Source organism: Indicator indicator, chromosome 19 (genome assembly GCF_027791375.1).
Source record: "Indicator indicator isolate 239-I01 chromosome 19, UM_Iind_1.1, whole genome shotgun sequence".
Lineage (NCBI taxonomy): Eukaryota > Metazoa > Chordata > Aves > Piciformes > Indicatoridae > Indicator > Indicator indicator.
This window is the reverse complement of record NC_072028.1, coordinates 20,066,784-20,082,312: the sequence shown is the minus strand read 5'-3', so window position 1 is coordinate 20,082,312 and position 15,529 is coordinate 20,066,784. Positions and strand designations below refer to the sequence as shown.

Genomic DNA, 15,529 nt, shown 5'->3' with positions numbered 1-15,529 from the left:
GACATAGGGCTGTACACCTGCTGTGTGCACAAGAGACAGGTGTGGGGGAGGTGGGCTCCCCTGGGGACACCTGGGCAGGGAGTAGGACACTTGGGCAGGCTTGCAGGGTCAGGCTGAGGTATGGGGCCAGCAGGGTGGGCATGGGGTGACCTTGGGGTCAGGAACTGCCACCAAACCCTTTTGCACCATCTCCATGTGCCACAGACCCCCCCTCCCCCACCACCCCAAGCAGTCCCTTCCCACAGCAGGCAGACACAGTTACCCTGGAGCTGGGGGTGTTTCTAGGCAAATCTTTATGCTGCTGAGGGGCAGGGGGCTGAGTTTTGGGGGGTGGGGGCTGCGACTCCATAGCTCTGGGAAGCAGCAGAAGCTTCCCCTGTGTTCAGAAGGCACCAGTTTGGGTTCACGTTGCGGCTCCAGGAGGGTACCAGCAGCACAACCCGCGACGCGAGAACACGCAGCTTCGACCCCTCCTGCCCCAGCCACCCCCTCCTTACGCCCCTGGGGACGCTTCTCTGTGGCCCCTGGTGCACAGGGGGACAGCACAACCCCTCCCTGCCCCCCTGTGGCTTTCCACACCGTTAGGCCCTACAGGAGCCCCCCCCTGCCGAGAGCAGAGCATCTGCAGCATGGCCCCAAATCACCAGCACATCCCTGGCCTGGGGTGAAGGCTCCACAGGATCTACGGTCCCATGGCCCCCACGCCAGGCATGGGTGCCAGTTTCATACTGAGAGGACAGCAGGGATGGAGCAGGCACAAATCCACCTCCCAGCTTTGCTTCATGATGGGTATGGCTCCAAAAGCAAACCTGGCCCCTGGCCAGAGGGAGATGATGGCCACAACCTCTCTCTCCCAGCAAAGGCCCAGGTGCCCGGTGTGCACGGGAGTCTCTATGTACATGTCTGCTTACACCGAGCAGAGAGGCCTCTGGTAGAGGAGGACGAGTCTCCAGGGACAGGGTGGGGGCCATGGGGAGGGGACAGCAGCCAAAGGGCCATCACATGGCCGCCAGCTGGCCCAGCACCATCCTGAACTGCTGTGTGCTGTTGGTGAGGTCCTTGACGCGCTCCACCATGTCCTTGGAGGCGGCGGGAGAAGGGTAGTGGAGGGCAGCCGCCTTGGTGGTCACCACGATCTCCTTCAGCATCTCGCAGAGGAGGTTACTGTAGTGCATCACCTTGTGCTGCACGTCCTGGGCCTTGGCCTGGCGGGACAGCGTGTCCCCGATGAAGACCAGTTTGTGGGCGCTGAGGATGACGAACTTGCTGTGGGCCACGAAGATCTTGGGGGGCTGGTTGGTGCTGACCGCGGTGAGGAAGGCGTCGACGGCGTTGGTGAGGGTGGTGAGGTTGGCCTCGCACTGCTCCAGGTAGAAGAGGAGGAGCTGGCGGTCGGCGGCGCACAGGCTGCCCCCGCCCCGTGCCGGGCTGTAGTGCTGGGGGGGGCTCCAGTTGGCCAGGTCGTTGTCGATGGGGCGAGACACCTCTTGCTCCAGCCGCTCCAACTGCTTCAGCTGCGGGAAGGACAAGGTGTGAGGCAGGGGCAGCCACGGAGCCAGCGCCTGCTCCCCTCCCTGCGACTGACAGCACAGCTGGCCGTGGCCACCAGCCCCAGGCCAGCCAGCCCAGACTCTCCAGGAGCAAGGCACCGATGCCCCGTGCCACTGGCACAGCATGGCATGGGAGGTGGGCAAGAAGCAGCTGGAATGGAAAGCCAGGAACCTCAGGAAGTTCAACAAGGAAAAGCATAGGGTCCTGCAGATGGGGAAGAATAAACCTCTGCACCAGGACAGGTGGGAAGCAGCTCTGTGGAGAAGGATCTGGGAGTGCTGGGGGACAAGTTGCCCATGAGCCAGAAATGTGCCCTTGTGGCCAAAAGGCCAATGGTCAGCAGGTGGAGGAGGTTGGTTCTCCTTCCCCTCTGCTCTGCCCTAGTGAGGTCACATCTGGAGTATTGTGTCTAGATCAAAAGGGACAGGGAACTACTGTAGAGATCTCAGTGGAAGCTAGAAAGATGCTGAGGGGCCTGGAGCAAAGGCTGAGGGCCCTGGGGCTGTTGAGCCTGGAGAAAAGCAGCCCCAGAGGGGATCTGAGCAATGCTCAGCAAGAGCTAAAGGAGCTGTGGGGGGGCAAGAGGCTGGGACCAGACTCTGCTCAGTGGTGCCCAGTGAAAGGACAAGGATCAATGGGCACAAACTGGAACCCAGGAGGCGATCATGAGGAGAAATTTTTTTGGTGTGAAGGGTGATGGAGGCCTGGAGCAGGCTGCCCAGAGAGGTTGTGGAGTCTCCTTCTCTGGAGAGATTCCAAACCTCCCTGGGCATTGCGATCCTGGGCAAGCTATTGCAGGTGCCCTGCTTTATCAGGGGGTTTGAACTGGGTGATCTCCAGAGGTCCCTTCCAACTCCCACTCTGCTGGGATTCTGTCACTGGGACAGCCACACAAGGAGAGGACATGGTCCAGACCAAAGCTCTGCTGCCCACCCCAGGAGCTGTGCCCAGCAGCACCCATCCCTCCCAGCTGCACTACCTGTTGGTGCTCCAGCTGGTCCTTGCTCTGCCGGATGATGTTGCCTTTCTCCAGCAGCTCCTTCTGTGTCTTCTCAAACTCCTCCTTGCCCTGCAGTGAAGGAAGGGGCATGACATGGCGGTCAGCAACACCAGCCCTGCCGGGAGTGACTCCAAACCCGCTCTGGGACATACTTGGTCCCCAGAGAGTCCTTGAGCTGGAGGATTAAAGCAAGAAGTGGGTGGCAGAAGCACCACCGCAGTCAGAGCTGCCCAATCACCCCTTTGCTGTGGAGAGCCACAGGCACAACTGCCCCCAGCCCATGCCCACCTGGAGATGGACGTAGTCATAATCCTCCATCCAGCCGCTCTCGCTGTTCTCGTAGGGCCCATCGGGCGACTCCTGGGCCAGCAGCTTGGGTGGGGAAGGCAGGGGCCGTGACTGGATGCTGCTGGCTTTGTCAGAGGGGTGAGGGGGCCCGTGGCCACCACCCTCCCCTGCTGCCTTTGTCCGTTTGAAGAGCAGGGAGGCGTTGCCGTGCAGGAAGGAGGCCAACTGCTTGGTGTCGTCGGGGACGCCCCGCGAGTGCATGACGAAGTGCTCCAGGTCATCCATGCCAGCCTTGCCCCCGGCCAGGGCACTTGGGGCCCAGTGGCAAGCGTCCAGCGCTTGGCCGTGCCGTGCCAGGGCCTGGTAGACCTCCTCCATCTTCTGCAGCTGTTTGCTGAGCTTGGTGTAGAGGGAACGGTCAGAGGCCTGGGCGGCATTGCCCACTGCCCCCCGGGCAAACTCCAGCAGGTCCCGGAGGGCGGTCCGGACGCCCTCGGCCGCCCCTCGGATGCTGGCGGCATTGGCCTCCATGTGCTCGGGGCTGCGCCAGTTGGCACTGATGAAGGACATGAGGTAGGAGACAGCACCGCCGACGCCGTGCTGGAGCTTGGCCAGCGTCTCCATGGCGGCATCCAAGTCCAGGGAGAACTCCTTGCCGGCTCCCTTGGCCGGCTCCTTCACAGGCACCACGTCCAGCGAGGAGGTGGAGATGTTGCTGCGGGTGCTGCCCGTGCTGGAGGCTGAGAGGCGTTTGGTGTCTGTGCCTTTGGCCTCACGGTCCACTTGGGGTGGGACATCATAGATGTACTCCCCCTCCGTGTCCAGGGAGCCCTTGCCTGGGACATGCAGGTCCCGAGGCACATCGTACACCTCCTGGGAGGGGAAGGAGGAGCCACCCAGCTTCTTGAGGCTGGGGGGCACGTCGTAGATCTCATGGGAGGCCGGCGGCTCAGGGGCACCTTTCCCGGCTGCCGGTGGCACGTCGTAGACATCCTCGGGCAAGTAGGGCTCCTGCTGGGCCAGGATGAGAGGGTGGCGTGAGGAGTCGAAGGCTTTCTGCTTGGCAAAGGCGGGGGGCACGTCGTAGGTCTCCTCCCGTGCTGGGCCATCTGGCACGTCTTTGCTGACTGAGGGGGGCACATCGTACACCTGCAAGGGCAGCAGAAGGCACCCTCAGCACAACCAGCCCTGTGCTGCTTCCAAGATGGCACTGGGTGAGGCCCAGGATAGAGCAAAGCATCCCAGGGGTGCCCCTGTCCCCTGGGCGGCTGGCACAGTCCTGCTGCAGCACCTCCAGCCTCCCAGGTCCCTTTTAAGGCAGGAATGACAAAATCCCAGTGCAGCCCAGGTTGGAAGTGACCTTGAAAGATCAGCCAACCTCAGCCTTTAGATGAGATCATCTAGCACTCCATCCCCTTGCTTCTTGAAAGCCTCTAGGTCCAGGGACACCACCAGGTCCCTGGAGAGGTTGTTGGCACTGTAATGTGTGTCTTTCTTGCATGCAGGAGCTGGCAGCTTCCCAGCAGCACTTACAGTTTGGTGCAGGTTCTTTTCCACGCTGGGGGGCACATCATAGATCTCCTGCCCTGGATCCTGTCCATTGGGACCCTTCACTGCCATGGGAGGGGTGTCATAGACCTAAAGGAGAGGACAGAGGATGGTGGTTCAGGGATGGCATGGGCACCCACCTCCTCCCAGGGACTGGCTGCGAAGGATGAAAATACCAGAAGCAGCCCTGAGGCTAAGTGTGCACAGCTTTAGGTTTAACTTAGAATCATAGAATAATCTGGGTTGGAAGGGACCTTAAAGACCATCTAGTACCAACCAGCCCACATGGGCAAGGACACTTCCCACCAGCCCAGGTTGCTCAAAGGCCTCATCCAACCTGGCCTTGAATATCTCCAGGGAGGGGACATCCACAACCTCTCTGGGCAACCTATTCCAAGAGTCTCCCCACCCTCACTGTGAAGAATTTTTTCCCAATTATCACTTGATCAGGCTTGGATCCCAAGCTGTGCCAGAGCACCTCCAGGACTCCATTTCTGGCCCCTCCTCCCCCCTCAACCTCACCTCCTGGCTGAACTGGCTTGTGACCCCTCCTCGGACAGGTGGCACATCATAGATCTCCTGGGAGCCAGCAGAGAGGAGGTGGCGAGGGAAGTCGTACTCATCCTGCTCACCCTTGGGCGAGTCGTAGACATACACTTGCCCCACACGGGTGGGCACCAGCACCTGGCAAGAGGGAAAGGGAGATGAGGTGGGCGCCACTGAGAAACCCTCACCCAAAACCCAGCGAGGGGGCTGGAGAGAGAGGTGTGGCGCCGGAACCCATGAACAAGCTGTCCGGTACCGGGCACACTGGTGCCCACCGGGGGGCGCTCTCCGGCCGGCGTACGGGCTGCTCCCGGTGCCGGGGGATGATCTCACCGGTTATTTATAGCGGCGAGCCTCGGCGGCAGACAAAGCCCGGCCCGCACGGCCACGGCGTGCATAAGGCACCGGCCGAGCCGGGCAGCCAGAGGCGGGCAGGGATCTGCCGAAGCCCGCAGGGTGCCCATCTTCCCTTCCCCTGAGGCTCAAACCAAACCAGCGGGGTCATGGCACCCTGCCCAGAGGTGCTTCCTTTAAGGAGACTGTCTGTGCCCCGGCCGTGATTTGGGCAGCCCCCACCACCCCCCCTCCCTCACTGGGTGCTTCCCAGGGCTGTGAGTCAGGGTAGCCTTTCTGGAAAACACGATGCCCGGGACGCGGTGCCACAGGGAGGTGGGGGCAGAGCTGGGAGCAGCTCAGTGTCCAGGATGCAGCCACTAGGCTTTCCTGGACAGGGTCCCTATGCTGGGGAATCACCAGCCTCCCCCCCTGCCTCACCAGTAAAGCCAACCGTGAAGCACTGGCAGGTTCCCGGCATGACTGGGACGTGCTGGCACCAGCAGCCTGCCCCTGCCCCTGCCCATGCTCCCAGGAGGAAGGAAACATCACAGCACCACACTGGGCACCACAGCCTCCTCTACAGCTGTAGGATCCAGGGCATCTCCAAGCAGCAATTTGGTTACCAGCACACCCTGCACCCACCTCAGGCACCCTTGGTGACACCAGCAGAGCCCATGTGAGAGATCAAGAGGGCTGGAGTGTCAAATGCTGTGCCAGCCCTAAGCTGGGTAGCCCATACTAAGCAGGGCACCTCAACCACCACAGAAACCCCCCCAGCACTCACTCCTGCCAGCAGCGTGGGGAAGGATGCCCACCTAGCCCCTGCTGACGGGCACCAGGCCTTCCTGCTCCAAGAGACAGCGGTGGGCAGATAAACCAAAGTCCCACAGCCCTAGCACCCCCCACCATGGACTGCAAAGCACCCCACGACGACGCTGCCACCCCTTCCGAAGTCCCCCATCCTACCTTTCCCTGGGGCTTGTGCCCTTCCCAGCTCCTCATATCCAGCGATGGGGGCACCTGGTAGATGTCTTGAGCCTGCCCAGCTGAAGGAGGAACCTGGTAGACATCCTGAGGGGGGCTGGCAGATCCCCCGGGGTATGCCTCTGCAGCTTGGCCCAAGGAGGGGGGCACCTGGTAGATGTCCTGGCCGAGGCTAGAGAAGGCATGGGGAGGGGTCTGCTTCGGGTAGGTGGGCGGCTGCTTAGCCGGGGCAGGAGGAAACTGTCCAGCGGGTGCTGAGCCTGGGTAGAGACCCTGCTGTCCCTTGTTGGGGACTGGCATCAGGTAGACGTTGTCTCCTTGGGGGGCATAGGTAGGGTGCATGGGTGTGTACTGCGAGGCAGGCGACAGAGGGGTGTAGCCCCCTGGGTGGTGGTAGGGCAGAGCCGGTTGGGGCACCGGTGCGGCGGCAGTGCACTGCGGCGGTGTCTGCCCCTGCGCTGGGCCGGCCGCTTGCTGCTGCTGCTGCTTCTTGTCGTACATCCCCACCAGGATCTTGAGGCGATTCCCGGGAACGATGCCCTGCCGGCCATGGAGCGAGCAGAGCCACCAGCCGTCCAGCCCCTGCGTGTTGCGCTCCAGCACCGTCATGATGTCGCCTTTGCGGAAGGAGAGCTCGTCCGGCGACTCGGCCACGTTGTCGTACAGCGCCTTGGCCAACACGTTCTGCGAGAGAGCCCCGCGCCGGGCCGGTGAGCCGGGCCCCGCCGGCCGCTGGGGAGTCATCCCGGCAGACTGGCGGTGCCCGGTGCCGCCACAGCACCCCGCGGGATGGGGGGGAGCTTTGCTTAAGCGGGTCCCACCGGCCTGATTCCCTTGCTCGGCTGAGTCCCACCGGCCGGATCTCCGTGCTTCAGTGGGGCCCAACGGTTCGATCGTCCCACTCCGGCCAGCCGGAGCTCCCGTTTCCAGCCGGGCCTAGCAACTCAACGGCTCCGTGTCAGCTGGGCTCACCGGCCGGATTCCCCCGCTCCAGCCGGGCCCACCGGCTCGATCTCCTGTTTCCAGCCGCCTTTTCCTTCCCCGCTGGAGTTCAACCCATCCTTCCCGGAGGTGGTGCTAGGAAGGGGCTGGGCCCCTCCGCCTCCCCGGTTTCGGGGGGACCTCCTCTGCCTTTCCCTCCCCTTCCCGCCGCCGATATCGGGGAGGAAGTGCCAGGGCGGTGAGTCAGCCGCAGCCATCCCCGCACTAGCCACCACCGGGCCCCGGCCCCTTCCGTGTCCCCATGGCGGACACCGGCTGTGCCACGACGTCTTCTCCTCCGTGCCACGGAGGCACCTGCCTGAGCTCCTTGGCCTCCAGCGGGACTTACCGGTGCCATGGCGGCGGTGGGACAGGCCGCAGCCTGCCCCGGGCTCCCGCCACCGCCTGGGATGGCGGGACTGGTCCGCAGCGGCCAGGCAGGGAGGCCTGGGCTGCCTGCTGCTGCCTACACCCAAGCTCTCTGCCCGCTGCCAACGCCCAGCTCGCCAGGCAAGGAGGCCCTGCAGAAGCCTGTGGCCCCGGTGGGGTATCCCCCAGGGGTCCCGGTGCACCGTCTCCCACCGGGCAGGGAGGTTCCGGGGCAAGGCCTCACCGCTCCGGCACAGCGAGACTGGGCCAAGGTCACAAGAGGGAAATCGGTCGCCTTGGCAGGGCTCTGCCTGATCTCGGGGGACCTGGCTGCGGCCTTCCTCCTCCTCCTCCTCCACACCGGGGAGAGCCTCCCGTAAGCCGTTACCCGGGGCGGGGGGAGCCCCCCGCCCATCCGTCCCCGGTTTCCCCCCGCCCCGTTCCCGGCGGCGGCTCTCACCAGGTAGTTCATCTTCCCGCGGGGCTGCTCCGGCCCTATCGGCGATGGGCCGGGGGCCGGGGCCGGGGCCGGGCCGGGGGCGGCGGGGCGGGCGGGCAGCGCGGTGGCGGCGGCGGCGCCGTAGGGATCATTATAGCGCCGCGACCGCCCGGACCCGGCGGCTCCGCCCGCCCCCCATTGGCTGCCACCGCCCGCCCCCCCATTGGCTGACACCGCCCGCTGGGGGGCGGGGCCGCATCGGGGGGTGGGGCAGGGGGCGGGGACAGGCGGGCACCGGGTTCGGGGGCGAGCGGTAGCGGAGTGCGGGGCCAGGCAGCAGCGCCGGCGGGGATCGGCACTGGGGGGGATCGCAACCGGGAGTGAGGGGTCGGGGACTGGCACCAGGGGGAACGCTGGCACCGGGGGAGACCGAGAGGGGTACCACGCTGTGCAGCTGGGGCGCAGAGAAGGTGTAAGGGGTGCAAAGAGTAAATGGTGTGTGAGGGGCGTGCAACGGATGTGCAAAGGGTGTGTAAAGGGTAACGGAGGCGCAGAAGTGGTGTAACCGGGGTGCAAAGGTTATGCAAAGGATGTGCAAAGAGTAAACTGTGTAGTGGGCATGCAAGGGGTGTGCAAAGGTTGTGTAAAGGGTAATGGGGAGTGGAAAAGGTGTGCAAAGGGTGTGCAAAGAGTAAACAGTGGATAATGGGTGTGCAACGGGCGTGTAAAGGATAACGGGGGCAGAGGGAGTGTAACGGAGTGCAAAGGGCATGGGAAGGATGTGCAAAGAGTAAACGGTGTGTAACACACATGTAATGAGTGTGCAAAGGGTATTTGGTGTGCTGTCACTGTACAAAGGCTGTACCAAAGAGTAACAGGTGTGCAACATGTCTGCAACGGGTGTGTTAGGGGAGAATGAAGGCTGTACTAAAGGGTAACAGGTGTGCAAAGGGTGTGCAGTGGGTGTGCAAAGGGTAGGTGGTGTCCTGTGGGTGTACTGAAGGAGAATGAGGGTGCAATGGGTGTGTAATGAGAGTGAAATGGATGACTGGTGTGTAATGGGTGTGCAAAGGGTATACAAAGGGTAATGGCTGCAGTGGATGTGCAACAGGTAATGAACACACAAAGGGCATATACAGAGTAAGGGGTGTATAAAAGATGTGGTGTGGGTGTGCAAAAGGGAACAGGCATGCAATAGTGTTGTGTAATGGGTGTGCAAAGGGTGTGTGGTGTATGTGCAAAGGGCATACAAAGGGTGCACAAGACATGAAGGGTGTGTAAGGGGTGTGCAAAGAGTAACAGGGGTGCCACAGGGGTGCAAAAGGGACCAGGCATACATAATGACACGCTGTGGCATGGCATGGCACACTAGGGCCCAGCATGGCACACCTTGGTACACTCAAGCGCTCCATGGCACACCACAGCAGCTGGCACACTGCTCACTCAGCCTGTTCTGACGTGGCCCATGGCTGCCCCGCTGGCTGGTGAGACCAGGCTTGCCCCTGCTGCACGCTGAGCTGCAGTCCCACCTGCAGCTCTGGGGCTGCCTGCATCTGTATGGAGCTGGGAGCAGACTGGGAGGGTGGCTGGGAGGCCCCCTGGGAGCTGGAAGCTGGTGGCTGGCACGTGTGCAAGCTGCGTGGGCATGTGTGATCTGCCACACTTGCAGTGGAGGCACAGCACCTGTGGAATGTATACAAGCTGAGAGATGAGGTTAACACACCTGAGGGATGGGATCCATCCAGAGGGACCTGGAGAAGCTCCAGAACTGGCCCAGGTGAACTTCAGGAGGTTCAACAAGGCCAAATGCAAGGTCCTGCACCTGGATCAGGGCAGCCTCCAGTATTGGTCCAGGCTGGAGAGGAAGGGGTGGAGAGCAGCCCTGGGGAGAAGGACTTGGGGGTGCTGGAGGGTGAAAAGCTGGAGATGAGCTGGCACTGAGCACTGTCAGCCCAGCTCCAGCAGTGCCCTGGGCTGATCCTGTGCAGCAGGGGCAGGCAGGGGATTCTGCCCCTCTGGTGCACTCTGCTGAGACCCCCCCAGCAGTGCTGGGGCAGCTCTGGAGTCCTCAGCACAGCATAGACAGGGACCTGTTGGAGCAGGGCCAGAGGAAGACACAGCAATGCTGGGAGGGCTGGAAGCCCTCTGCTGTGAGTTTAGGCTGAGAGAGTTGGGGTTGTTCAGCCTGGAGAAGAGAAGGCTCCAGGGAGACCTTCTGTTGGCCTTGCAGTGGTTAAAGGGGGCTCTAAGAAAGCTGGGGACAGACTTTGGAGCAGGGCCTGCTGTGACAGGACAAGGGGTGATGAGTTTCCAGAAGGAGATGCAAACTTGAGAGAAGGAAGAAATGTTTGACATTGAGAGTGGGGAGAGCCTGACCCAGGTTGCCCAGAGAGGTGGTCCCCCACCCCTGGACCCATTGTTTGGGGCTCTGAGCAACCTGCTTTAACTGCCGCTGCCCCCGCTCAGAGAGTAGAGGGAGGTGACATGGGGGTGCCCAGCAAGCATGCAGGGAGCTGAGAGGTCTGGCAGCCATGTGGGCACACATGCCAAGGAGATGGATTGCAAACATGTGCCCTCCTCCCTAAAAGCAGAGCTCATTTCTCTCCCCAAGGACCACCACCCCCCTGCGGTGCTGACTCCTTGCACAGCCCCTGCTCCGAGGCAGGTTCCCCTCAGTGCATCCCCGGGCAAATGAGGAAACTGAGGCACAGCAAGGGCAGGAGATAACCAGCGGCAGGGCTGTGGTTGTGCCCACAAACCGCAGCCACCCCGGAGGCGCACCCAGAAGACCGCAGTTCCCTTTTGCTGCTGGCAGTGGTGACAGTGGTGACAGTGCAGGGGCTGAGCCCCATGGCCATCCCTGCCACTCCGAGCTCTCCTGCCCCTCTCTTGCCACTGCAGACGATACCACAAGGCCACAAGGTTTGCGTCAGAGCCCTTGTGCCGGCCAAGGGCCTGGCTGCCTGGCAGCAAGGGCCTCTCCTGGCATCCCCAGGTTGTCCCCTGGGGTGAATGTGCCATTGTGTGACTTCAGGCCACAAGCTCTCTGCTTTGCTACTTAAAAGGAGCAGGGATTTGAATTTTCCCTCAGATCAAAGCCTCCCTACTCAGTCCCAGCCATTTTTCAGTGCATTGGAGCCAAACCTGCTGCTTGCATCTGGTTGGCAGCAGCTCCCACACATCCCCACTCCCCTCTTCATGCTCCCACCACCAAGCCCTCGGGGAGGGGGGGAGGGTGACAGGCACCAACAGGTCTCCCTTCAGCTTCTCCCACCTCTGAGAGAATGAAATGCCAAGAAGAAGATCAAAAGGGGAGTGTTACAGGGACCCTGAGGCGCTGGGGATGCTCAGAACTGGGCTGGTGCAGCCAGAGCAACCCTGTGCCGCTGGTGCAGCCAGAGCAACCCTGTGCCGCTGCTGGTGGGGTACGGTGAGGGTCCCACAGGTCCCACCTTGTGGCTCTTCACCAGCTCTGATGGATGCAGGCCTGGGCGATAGGTGGCTTGGGATGGATGCTGCTTGGGATGCAGGTTGCCACAGCAACAGTTGCTATGGAAAACACTTTGGCAGCAAAATTTCCAGCCATATTCCTGCGTCCGTCATTGTCTTTGGGAGAGTCCCTGGTGTCTGGTGAGCCAGGCACGGGCGGCTCCATACCGGGCAGGCTGCTGCCGTGGCTGTGGGGGCTCTCTCTGTGCCCAGCTGGCCTTTTGCTGGCTTTTCCCACTGGGTCTTGGCATGGGAAGGTGTTGGAGGAGCCCAGAGTGGAGGTTTGAGGAGTGCATTGGGCATGCATGGGGTGGGGGAGCAGACTGTGCCGTGCTGTGCCATATTCATTGCTTAATTGCTGATTAAGGCCTCCTTGGCCCAGCCACGGCCCAACTGGGATGTGTTTTGGTAAACCCACATCCCAGAATCCCAGAATCACAACCAGGGGTTGGAAGAGACCTCTGAAGATCATTCAGCCCACCCCCTCTGCCAAGGCAGCTTCACCTAGAGAAGGTCACAGAGAAACACAGCCAGGCAGACTTTGAATGTCACCAGAGAAGGAGGCTCTACCACCTCTCTGGGCAGCCTGCTTCAGGGCTCCATCACCCTTCAGTTAAAGGAAGTTCCTCCTCACGTTTAGATGGAACTTCTGATGTTCCAGTTTGTGCCTGTTACCCCTTGTCCTGTCACTGGGAGCCACTGGAGAAAGCCTGGTGCCCATGCCAGGGTACAGCTCCAGCACAGTTGACATCCTGGCAAATGGGGTGTCACTGGGACATTTGGGGTGACTGGGGCCATGCCCAGTGGGGACCAGCAGCTCCAAGACAGGGATGCCAGCTCCTGCCTGCAGCACCTGCCTGCAGCCCCAGCAGGGCTGTGCTCAGGAAAGCTGCCTGGAGCAGCAATAGGATTACATGGCACCGAGTCTCCTAGCAATGAAGGGAGAAATAAATCCTGTAAGGCAGGAGGGGATTTATTAGAGTTCAATATTCTGGAAATAATGAGGACATTCCTCTTGCCTTGTAATATCACGGGACCCAACAGGATCACAACAAGGATTTATCCCCATGCCTCGCTGTGACGCTGGGCTGGTTTTCAGCTGCAGAGAGGAGATGGTGGTGGGGGGAAGACTGCTCAGCTTTCCAGAGAGCAGGATGGTGGGGCACCCGCTCGTCTCCAGAAAAGCTGAGGAGGAGCATGGACCTCAGGCTGCCCCAACAGTAGAGGCTCTGTTCCTCTGCCCATTCATCCCCCAGCGAGGGCTGGCGCTGATCCTCGCCCACATCCAGGGCTCACAGGCTCTGCCACCACTCTTGGATGGACTTCAAACAGCGTCAGGAGGAGACCCCAGGGGGTGACCCTTGCTTGGATGGAGTGAGAGACCCACGAGCTGCCCCATTGCTCCCCACTGGTCCTGAACCCACTGCAGCCAGAAGCTTCACTGTGCTGCTGGGTGGGACATTGCTGGAAGGAAAAGAGGCTGAAACCAGCATCACCCACTGGACACCAGCCCTTCCTCGGGCCAGCCCCGTGCTCTGCTCCCTCCCTCTGCCTGCCGGCTCCAGCGTGGTGCACCACCCTGCTTTCGAATCCTAGGATCACGGGAGGGACCTTTGAAGATCACTTCGTCCAACCTCCCCCTGCAAGTCAGGAGGGATGTCTTCAACGTTGCCCCTTGATGCCTCAGCCTGCCCTGAATCCCATCATAGTCCTTAGGATGGCCTGGTGGGTTCCCACGGGATGCACTCCTCAGGGAGCCATCTCTCAACCCCCTCCCGCACCGAGAGTGGGAGGTTAACTCCCTCAGCCCTGTCACCAAAGCAGCTTTAAAGGGAGAGTGCTACCTCCCCCCACATGGTTCCGGCAGCCCCGCACGCACCCTCCCACGCACAGCCTCTCCAAACCCCACCAAGGAGCTCGGGGAGGGCGAGCCCCCGGGCATGGGGTGGCTGCAGCCGCTTTCACCGCAGCTGGGGAGCGCTGCCGCCGCCGCCGGAGCCCCGACAACGGTCAGGGCACAGGGACACAATCGCTGCCTTGTTCGGGTCCCAGCCACACAAGGGGCCCCTTCAGGCAGCCAGGGAACGGGGAGCTCCTTGGGGTGAGGTGATGCTGGGGCCACGAGGGAGTCCTTGCAGGGTCCCAGCCCATGGAGGACACGCGAGCTTCCCAGGGAAGGCAGCTCAAGGTGGGAAGGTCTCAAAGAAGGGACTCACATCTCCTGGGAGCTTTGCTCCTGTGGTTGAGGCCCCATCCCTGGAGACATTCAAGATCAGACTTGCTGTGGTCCTGAGCAAGCTGATCGAGTTGGAGGTGTCCCTGCTGCCTGCAGAGGGATTGGACAAGATGACCTTTAAGGGTCCAGTCCAGTCTGTCAACCTGTGAAAGCTCAGGGCTGGGGGGATGCCAAGGGCTGTCAGGTACTGGAGCTACCCTGCTTGGTGGGAGCGTGGCTGGCCAATGGAAATAGCAAGGAGAGTAGGATTTGGGCTTTGTTTCTTTCCTTCCTAAGCAGCCAAGCTGTGTTTTCTGGAGACCTGTAAATCATTCCTCATCGTCAGGAATGAGAGGCAAGGAATACATGATCCAACCAAGCAAAAACGTGGGACGCTTGGGAGCATGCTTGGAGGAAGCCAGGAACTGTCTTCAGGCTGGAGACTGCCTCCAGCCATCCCACTGAGCGTGTCTCAGCTTGCTGGGCCAGGAGCTGGCTCCACGTCCTGGCATCCTGGAGCCAAGCTGGGCACACCGTGCTGCCAGGAGCTGGGGAGCCCGGCAGAGAGGGGAGTAGAGGCTCTGGGCCGCTGCTGTCGAACTGCACTCATCCAGCAGGTCGGGTTGCTTCCAGAAGATTTCAAAATTTTCCACATCTGCTCAGCTGAAGGGAAAGAAAAACCCCAGAGTAGAGAGGCTGGAGGGCTGGAGCTGGCAGGCAGGATGCTAAAAACTGGGAGTCACTGGTTTTCCCAGTGGGAAACCTGTGCCAGAGGAACCTGTGCTGGCCAGATCTCACTATACACCCTGTGAGCAAGCCCAGAACCACCCCTCAAAGCCACCCAGAGCCTGATGCTGCTGCCTGCCTCTCTCTGGGCACAGCCTGGAGCTCTTTAAGCCTTTTAAGAGTAGGGCTGGGGTTGGTGCACTCTGACCTTCAGGCTCTCCAGAGCTTCCTCTGTGGCGTTTCCATTCAGCTCTTGCTCATGATACAACACACAGAATTATCTTCCATTTCTAACCTACCTTCATGCCAGGATGCTGCCCTAAAATGCAGCCACACTGGAGGCCTTAGAAGGCAGGCAGCCCCCAGCAGCAGCCAGAATGCCCATGGGCAGCAAAGATTTCAGTCAGCAGTCCTAGGGGAGCCCACATGGTGGTGACCCAGCCTGTGTGGGGGTGACCTGACCCATCCCCACCTTCATCCAGCATGCCAGGCTCCAGGCCCACAGTCAGGAGGAGACACAGGGCAGAGAAGATTCCCCAGTATCTCCTCCTCTCCTTCTTCTCAGCCTCAGCAGAAAGCAAATCATTTTGCCTGCTGCCCACTCTGATCTTACAGCCCCACTTGAGTCCCCCTGGCCAAGCTGTATCTCACCACCAGTGAGGCTCTGCTGCAAAACAAGCTTGGGTTGCCTTGGAGTCCCTGCTGGGAGGGACCCTGGAAGCTAGGCAGGACCTGGTTGCCTCCCCAGCGCATGGGGAGGAGAGAGGGGCCAGGGCTGCTCCTGCACCACCCTCCTGAGCAGAAGAGCAGCCCAGCTACTGGAGCAGCTCCCTCCAAGATCTAGCCCAGGGTTGCTTGATGTCAACCAGAAGTCTGGAGCTGAAAACCTCCCCACAGCCTCCCCTGGACAGGGACTATTTTTGCAACCAAAAGCAAAGCAGCAGCTGGCTTGGAAGAATTTGGAGATGAAAAGGTGTCAGCACTCCCCCTTGTTTTGTTTCTGTCCCACTTCAGGCTAGCTCAAGCAGGTCCACAGCAGCTGAGTCTGTCCACCCAG

The 15,529-nt window shown here is 61.2% G+C and overlaps 1 protein-coding gene across 3 annotated transcripts; it reads right to left on the bottom strand.

Moving 5' to 3' along the window:
- Positions 1-671: 671 nt before the first annotated feature.
- On the bottom strand, positions 672-8,075 carry BCAR1 (BCAR1 scaffold protein, Cas family member). 3 transcript variants are annotated; one of them, XM_054389530.1, is made up of 7 exons: positions 8,064-8,075; positions 6,236-6,937; positions 4,910-5,071; positions 4,318-4,477; positions 2,840-4,011; positions 2,531-2,620; positions 672-1,514 (listed from the first exon to the last, which is right to left on the bottom strand). In XM_054389530.1, exons 1-7 carry the CDS (start codon positions 8,073-8,075, stop codon positions 999-1,001), a joined length of 2,814 nt encoding a protein of 937 aa, XP_054245505.1. In that variant the 3' UTR covers positions 672-998. The 3 variants fall into 3 exon arrangements, with proteins under 3 accessions (XP_054245505.1, XP_054245506.1, XP_054245504.1); XM_054389531.1 differs by having other exon boundaries at positions 2,840-3,988; positions 4,373-4,477; XM_054389529.1 differs by lacking the exon at positions 8,064-8,075 and having other exon boundaries at positions 2,840-3,988; positions 4,373-4,477; positions 6,236-6,997.
- Positions 8,076-15,529: the final 7,454 nt, after the last annotated feature.